The following is an 8,251-nucleotide window of genomic DNA, read 5'->3' as shown; positions in this document are numbered from 1 at the left end:
AAACTACCCATTCGGATTTTTATAAGCCCGAATTAAAAAGAAATTACTTGATACAAATGAAAAGGTTTATAACCTGCAACCGCCTTTACCCAAAGCATTGCTTTTTGCCCAGAATAAATATATCACATACAATATACAGTGCTTTCTTTTAAACTTCTACTCCAAAAATGAAAGGGCCACAAAACGGTGCCCCCCCACCTGCGAAGTGAGAATAAGAAGGGAGGAGGCCCATCGTCTTTTTCATATCTGCCTCCTTTCAGGTCTCCTGCCTCCTTGGCAGAGCTTTGCTCCTCTCTGTAGTACATTCTCCAGGGCTTTGTTTTGTTTAGTTTAAATGATTAATGCAGCAGAGCTTACAGGTTTTCCTTGGAGAGATTTTTCCAGCCCTTATAGACCTCGCAGTCAGAAAGGTTTCCTAATATTCAGACAACGTCCTTCTCTACTCACTTTCATTTTATTCCTCCTCATTTGTCCCACAGATCACAGGGGAAAAAAAAACCCTTCCCTTCTTAGTGGAGCAGCCCTCCCATGGGAGTAAAAGGAGAAAAGGGAATCCATTTTACATGGAGCTGGATGGGTTGTCAATGGGATTAGGGGTCATGGTTACTTGAGGTAGCTGAAGTCTGGACCTGAAATTTCAGGAGAGCCACTCCAATCCTATTACTTATGACGCTGCCACTACTGGGCTCAGGGAGTGGGAGCAGTCAGCGTTCCCCAGTTTGAGAAATGGAAAAAGGAGGAGATCTTATGCAATGAAAAGGGAAATGTTCCAAAAAAGAGACTCCCTTCACTTTCTTCCTGCTCTTTTCCCCCTGAGAGCTGGTCTGTCTGCTCAGGACTGCAGTGGTCTGTGACACTGACACCAGTGAAGGTGTCACAGCAGGAGCTCTAAACAGCTGGGGTTGCTGTGGGGAGCACTTATCTCTGCCCCTTTCCTGAGCCATCATTCTCCAGCTGGGGAGGGCATGTCCTTGAGACACTCTACAGTACAAAGTGGGGCTGAGATCCCCTCTTCCTTCCTGACTTCTGGAGACCCTTCTACTTCTACCACCAGAAACCCTCTCTGGCCCCACACTTGCTACTCTGTGCTGCCACGCTGCTGGCAGAGGGAGGGGTGCTGCCCAGCAGGGCATGGTGCAAGGCTTTGGCACTGGGGAGGCCACGAGTGGGACCAGGATGGAGATGCGCAACATGCGCAGTCCTGAGGGGAGCTAAGCAGGGCAGAGCACAGGAGCAAGGTCACCAGTACCAGGCTGGTATGCAGGTATTGCTTACATTTCACATCACGATACTGGCATCGTCTGTACCACGGCAAGGCAGGGAAAGGAAGGGTTGTACCATGATGTGGACAGAAGGGATGGAGGGCGATTCTGGTACTCACGTCATACACAGGAGGTGGTGGGGGTGGGCTGGCTGAAGGGGGCAGCGCTTCCACCTGCTGTCTCAGGATATTTAGCTGGTTCCTTCTAGGGCATAACACCTGCTGAGGACAAGACACCAAATGGGACATTTGGAGAAAACGCCATCTCCCCAAAGATGAAGTGAACACCAATGTCATGTCAAAGCCAGCCGCTCGCACACCCTGAGTGCTTCCACAGCAAAGAGTGCTGGCACTCTCTGCACAACGCAGGCCGGTCCCTTTCCTCACCACAGGGTAAAATGGAGGAGTCTGATGACTTACACTGGAGCAGTGGAAAGAAGAACTGGGCTCTGTGTGTACATAGAAATCACTTCCACCACTGAAACTTAGCTGGACGGAGGGTATAAGTATTTAAGAGCACACAATGGTGCTGTAGGATAGGGAGTAAAGCAGGGCCCTGTTCAAAGTGTGGGGGGAATTTCAGAGAGGCAAAATGCAGTGACTTTTGTCAGGATTAGCTTTTGCTAATACGCAGAGTCTAGAGAAGAGCACCAGATGACCATTAATGATGACATATAGTCAGTGATACACCAATGTGCAAGTCCAGCATGGAGTTGAAGGAAGAAGGTCTCTTCCTCTGATGCATTTCTTGCATCGGATGAGTTCTCCTTGAAGACGCTCCATTCCTGCACAGATAAGGGTTAGCCCTGCTCAGCAAGCAAGAGAGGAGGCAGAAAAGGCAGAAGGCTTTGCTAAGTATCTCTGTTTTAATTCGGAAAGAAGTGGGATGATTATATTCACATCACATGAAAACGATGAACTGCTTTCCAGTCCATTAGTAACTAAGGAGGATGCTAAATAGCTTCTCTTAAAGATAAACATTTTTAAACCAGCAGGTCTGAGCAAGCTGTGGTGAGAAATATGGGCTGTGTTCTGCAGGAGGGCAAATGTAATGACTGCACAATCTCTTCCGGCCCCAAGGAGAGCCTGTAGGTATGAGACATGCTGGCCCACCTCAAAACCTAGAGATGCCAATCGGCAAGTCGTGACAATGCCTCCCTCCTTATCCCCATGGAGACACTGTCTAGGCAAGCAGAGATGGGTGCCTGCCTCCAGCCTAGTCACTCTGCCGCTTACACTCCTTCCCCCTCCATCAGATTGCCTGAAAGGTAAGTCTCACGAGATTAGCAGGTCTGCCAACTGCTGCCATTCTGTTTTCAACCTCATGATCTCTGACCGTGTGTGCCTAAGCCTGATGCTCCTTGGAGTCATAGGACTGTACCAGCAGCACAGCCTCCACATAACAATGCATGCAGGGAGTCTGCTCTTATGGTGGCAGAGAGCAGGTTGAAAGAGTAAATGTGGGGGATACTCTACCTAGAAAACAACAATCCCCAAATTACATTCTAAAAGACATCAGGTTTTTTTAAGCCAGCCTTGAGATCTCTGGGAACAGCAGAGGATGCTGTTTTGAACGCCTGAGGGTAGCAGTACTAATGGAGCAGTAGGTTTTCCCCAAACAACAGGGATTCCAGTATCACGATTCCAGAGTTTTCTCCACAGGGCCGCCATTTCATCCAGATCTTTCAGCCCTTCTTTTTGCTTTTCTTCTCCTGCTCTCTACATCCTTTCTTCCCTGCTCCTGGTTTCCTCTTTGCCCTCAGCTACTCATCCCAGCTTCCACTTCCTTACCCAGCTGGTCCCAACCTGTGCCACTGGTCTGCTCACCTGAGGGGCCCTGTCAGTCCAGTCTTAACACCCTCCTCCAAGCTCCAGTGCTTTCTCGCTCTGGATTCCAGTCCCAGTTTCCCTCCCAAGGCTCCTTCTTCCAGCCCCACAGAATCACTGCTGTTGGAAGGTGCCTCTAGAGATTGTCTAGTCCAATCCACCTCTGCTGAAAGCACAGTCAGCTCAAGCAGGTTGCTCCTCAGGTCTTTGTCTCTCTCTTTTTTTCCAGTTACTCGGGACTTTCACACAGGCTTCCGTGGGATCCTTGTCCTGACCTTCCCCTCTCACTCTCTCTCTTAATGTTTTCTCTGCCAAACACATGCTCTGGTCCTCATCCCCTCCACACTGCAGATTGTTTTCTTCTATGGTGTCCAAGCCATGGCTTAGCAACACAGTTGCACAGTCTCCTTGCAATCAGGTCGTGCCATTGCACCAGAGTAGCCCCCACCTTGAAAGAGGATTAGAAACAGGGAAAGTCTTGCCCTTCTCCTGCCACCAGCGCTGCAACAGACTTGCTTGGGTGCACAGGATGTTACCTGTCTGACTGGCACCACGTGGAAAGGCAGCCTCACAGGGGTTCCTTTAGACAACTGAGCTGCTAAATTGATGAGAGCCACAACTGAGCATGCACAAACTGCAATTTTCCGAAGACCCATCACAAGGCTACATCTCCTTGAATATTCTCAGGGTCAGCACACTGCTAGCAAGACTTCTTGCCCTGTGTCAGATCCTTGCTCTAAAGCAGAGCATGCCGGAGTCAAAATGATTACCAGAATTTCTTTAATGGACAAATCAATGACTCGTTTTGTCTTTCCTGTAATCTTTTTTCTCAGAAAGGCTGAACTTAAGAAAAGAAAATAAACCTGAGGCAGACACCCAGCATGGAAAATTTCAGTATGGGGACTTCCAATCCAGCCAAGTTAGAAGCAAGTGAAGTAAATTCCTAGAATGGCTCATGTCGGGTATTGCTTTTTATTTGGTTATAACTTGCCTTTCTTTTCCACAGAAGCAGAGCTGTTGCGGTGATGCTCAATGCAGCAAGAAGACTGGTAAGGGTAACGAGGATTTCCCACCCATAAGAGGTCTCTACGTATCCTGTACCTGTAAGAAAGAAGGCCAAAGATTCACAGTGTGAGTGGAAGTTACAATCCTGCTGCATTTTTAACCCTGGAAAGAGCCTTGAGAGAGCTAAAATACAGAAGCAGTACAGAATATAGTGGCACAGACACACGCACCCTTCAAAACCTAGTCTGACTGACCAGAGAGCAGGGGGCAGCTGAAGAATCACGCAAAAGAGACAGGATATAAGCAGCTGCACTTCATGTAGATTAGAGGGAGATGACATAACTATGAGAGCCAAGAAAGGTGGTAGTTAGAGGCTGGCAAAGGTCTTTAGTGATAGGGGCAGAAAGGCAGATGGTGGAAAGTACACAGGCCACACAAACTAGCAGGGTGGGTACTGTAGGCATCCTCTGACCAGTGTAGCAAAGCTCTTTCGTCACGGCTCTTTGCATTTACACTTTCTAAGAAGTTTTTCATATCCAGCATTCAGTAATGCAAATCCAGCCAGTTTGCAGCATGCATGTCCTTATCACTTTTCTGTAACATTCCTCTTACCATGACCCGAAGCTCTCCCTTGCTTTCCAGTCTGCACATTAATGAACAACCAACCCCTTGTACCACATGGAAAAGGATTACAGTGAGCCCCTAACCTGTTTGTGAGCCCCTAACGGTGAGCGCCTACCCTGTACATCTGACTATAGCGAGCACCCTAACCACTAACCTTGTGTTCAACTGTCTCTGTCACACCGCTAAAGGCCAAACCGCACTGTGTCCTGGGCACTGACACCTAAAAGCACTCTCTGACGCAGTGCCCAGGCTCCCTGGTTAGACCCTGACTTTACACCTGCTGTTCCCAGGAGCCTGCGGCAGGGCAGATATAAATTACTGCATCTTCATGTCCCCATCTGTGCATTGGGGACGGTAGCACAGGTCACCTGTGTAAAGCGCATTCAACTCCAATGGCATTAACTACTGGACGTAAAGTATTATTCCCACCTGACTTTATAGTGTGTTTGGGTAGAGGAAAAGAAGAACAAAGATCGTCTTTTCATAGCCAGATCCAGCTGATTTTTAACCACCTGCCCTTTCTTTCTGGTTGTTCACTTACCTCTAGCAAGGACAAACACTCCCTTTCCCATTTTCTGGATGTCATTCCATTTGACGTCGCAGTAGTATGTGCCAGTAGAAGAGGTGTTTTCAAGTGGCGTGATTCTGTGGTCATAAGATATGGTAGCAGTCTTATTCTCTTTTCCAGAAGGGACGGCTACGTTTTCCGACCTACTATAGATGGGTATTTTCTGGCCCAGTGAATTAATCCAGTAATAGAAGATTGAAAATTTGGTGTATTTCGGCGTGTAAGGGAAGATGACTTTACAGGGGATGGATATTCCTTCCTTGAGCAGTGCAACCTGGATTGGAGGTTCCTGCTGTACATCGACATTTCCCCCTGTAAGGGTAATAATTGTTAGCAGTCACCTAACATCACTTTAAGTCAGGAGAGGACTGCTGCCCCAAAGACAGGATCACACGGTGAAAATAACCGTATGTCAGGAAGCGTGACCGTAGCACGCAGTGTTGGCCCTTGTCAGAAATTGAGTGATTCAGAGCATGTGCCCTGTGTGATCTGCCACATCTCTTAGGTAATTGCTGTGTGATTTGCGATAGCCTGCTGCATTCACAGGCTTCCCCTCTTCCCTCGTGAGCTCCTCTGTACAACGCCAGCACGCAGAAAGACAGGAAATGAAGCAGGAAGTGAACGGATTTTGCAGTGGCGTGAGACTGTATTTACAGCGGATGAACAGAAAGCAATTTTCCAAGACAAACGCTAGCCGGACATCTCCTGAAACTCCTGAGTTACAAACCTCTGCTTGGGCGTCTACATGTGCCCGTGTGACGACTCTGCGCCAGTGAAGGTGCTGTATGCAAGCAGATGTTATCGGTGGGACTGTATTTCTGAAGCACGAATGAGGAAGGAAATTGCATATTCTGCATGGGGGCCAGCACCAGGGCCATAAGAAATAAGGCACAGTTTAATCACTCCAAACTTTTGCTGCCGTAAACGGGCAGCAAAGCACAAGACTCGATGCTAGATATGGGAACTATCTGCAGAAGACTGCAGATCTTAAGTATCTATAGGTGACAGTATCTTAGGCAGAGAGAAGGGAGATCATGCCCTTCATGTGCTTCCTCCTTACACAGACAGGGCTGCTGAAAGTGATCTATCACTGCAATTCATAGACAGTGATGTCGGGAGTTACAAGAGAATAAGCAGAGATGGGGTGGGGAACCACACCATAGTTCACTCCCTGTTTTTTTAATAAAAAATAAAAAAAGCTAAGAGTAAGCCACGGGCTAGTAAGGAGCCTGGGGTACAGGACGTCTTTGGCTTCCCAGCCAAATCTGGGTTTAACATCCAGCAGTCTCTGGATCTATTTGTTTGGCAGCTGACATAACACCACACATTATGCAACTTAAGAGGAGGCCCATGCAAACTATTGTTGTCTTTAAAAAAGGGCACTGGAAACTTACACACAAGTCTTCTGACAAAATGAAGGGTTCTTTCAGAGACATGAAAATAGAGAGGGGAAAAAAATAGAGAGAGAAAGTAGGGGATGGGCAGGCTTTTCCATTCATGCTTTTGATGGGATTCCCTGGGGTTCTGCATCTATGAACAGGCTCATAACAAGGCATTAAAGCTGTCCCAGAGCACAGCCAGGCTTGTTTTCCTGCCATCGTGCACTAACGCTGCACCGCCACAGCAGCATCACCTCTGCACAGCGGGACTTGGCATCGGATATGCCGAGCACTGAGGAAGCGTTGTGGGGGGCAATAATGGAGGGAGGGCATAGCCACTGTCCAGAAAGGACTGTTGGGAAGTAACATCCATTAAGGAAAATCCTCTACAGATGACATAGCCAGGGACAATAGCCTGAGAGTAAGGAAGAGCTTAGGTTATGTCACTAGAAAAAGGTTCTTAGTTTTAAAAGCAACGGGGATACAGTAGCACTGAGGAAGCGTTGTGGGGGGCAATAATGGAGGGAGGGCATAGCCACTGTCCAGAAAGGACTGTTGGGAAGTAACATCCATTAAGGAAAATCCTCTACAGATGACATAGCCAGGGACAATAGCCTGAGAGTAAGGAAGAGCTTAGGTTATGTCACTAGAAAAAGGTTCTTAGTTTTAAAAGCAACGGGGATACAGTACAGTCCTGAGGGACATGCTCATTTGTTGTGAGTGCACAGTCCTGTGTACACTAGATATAATATTATGGAAAGACGGTAACAGAAAATCCTGCAGACACTGTGGGAGTGATGACCCAAGCAGTCTCTTCTGGGCCTTATTTTCTAAAATCATTCATCATTCATCATCCTTCTCCTCATCTCTACCAGTAGAACACACATGAATATAGTTTCTATACAAGACATGGCTAAGCACTGCTGTAAAAAAACAGAGGAGAGATCCATCTTCTTACAGTATCCCAGGAGCCATTAGCTTGAGAAGAACATGCCAGGGAAAAAGCCAAACCATTTTATTTAGGTTATCTAACCCTTCTCCCATGTTCCCCCTTTCTTGAGGATTCTCTCTCTCAGCTTTGAAACGCTTAAAAGACAGAAATAGCAGCAGCGTGCAAATTCCTAGAGGGGATCTCTGAAATTAGCAAAAGATAGCAGCTGGAAATGCTCTAATATGAACAAATGTGAGAGTAAACAAAAGGAATTTAAAAACGCTTTTTTACCTCCACACTGAAGCAACCAAAGAAACAGGAAGATGACTTTTAGATTAGAGGCCATGATGGGGGTCAAAGGCTGTAAGAAAGCAACCAGATACGAAGATCCAAAAGGCATTAGAGATGGAGGTTTGTCAGGTATTTCCATGCCCGGGCAGCTGGTTGATCCCCTCCCGTTTGTGAAGGGATGGGTGGGATGAACACACACTGCTTTTGGCAAGCTGTTCCTGGCAGATGCAGGCTCTTCTGCTTTTTGGTCAGACTCCTCCCCACACTGGGGTTCATTTCTCTGTACTATTGCGATGGTGTTACACCTACCAGTGAGTGTCCAAAGATTAGACCATAAGCTCTTTAACACGTCGAGCTTTGTCTCC

General features: G+C 47.3%; 1 protein-coding gene across 1 annotated transcript in view; it reads right to left on the bottom strand.

Moving 5' to 3' along the window:
- NFAM1 (NFAT activating protein with ITAM motif 1) overlaps positions 1-7,941 on the bottom strand; it is a gene marked incomplete at its 3' end in the record, with an annotated part of 11,570 nt that extends 3,629 nt beyond the window's left edge. Inside the window, exons 1-4 of the mRNA XM_009573535.1 lie at positions 7,887-7,941; positions 5,259-5,597; positions 4,080-4,189; positions 1,382-1,480 (exon numbers count right to left, since the gene is read on the bottom strand). Of these exons, the coding sequence (XP_009571830.1) occupies positions 1,382-1,480; positions 4,080-4,189; positions 5,259-5,597; positions 7,887-7,941 (603 nt within the window). The remainder of the gene's footprint in view (positions 1-1,381; positions 1,481-4,079; positions 4,190-5,258; positions 5,598-7,886) is intronic.
- Positions 7,942-8,251: the final 310 nt, after the last annotated feature.

The sequence above is a fragment of the Fulmarus glacialis genome, unplaced genomic scaffold, assembly GCF_000690835.1.
Source record: "Fulmarus glacialis isolate BGI_N327 unplaced genomic scaffold, ASM69083v1 scaffold29982, whole genome shotgun sequence".
Lineage (NCBI taxonomy): Eukaryota > Metazoa > Chordata > Aves > Procellariiformes > Procellariidae > Fulmarus > Fulmarus glacialis.
The sequence above is the reverse complement of the archived record's forward strand: the minus strand, read 5'-3'. Positions and strand labels throughout refer to the sequence as shown.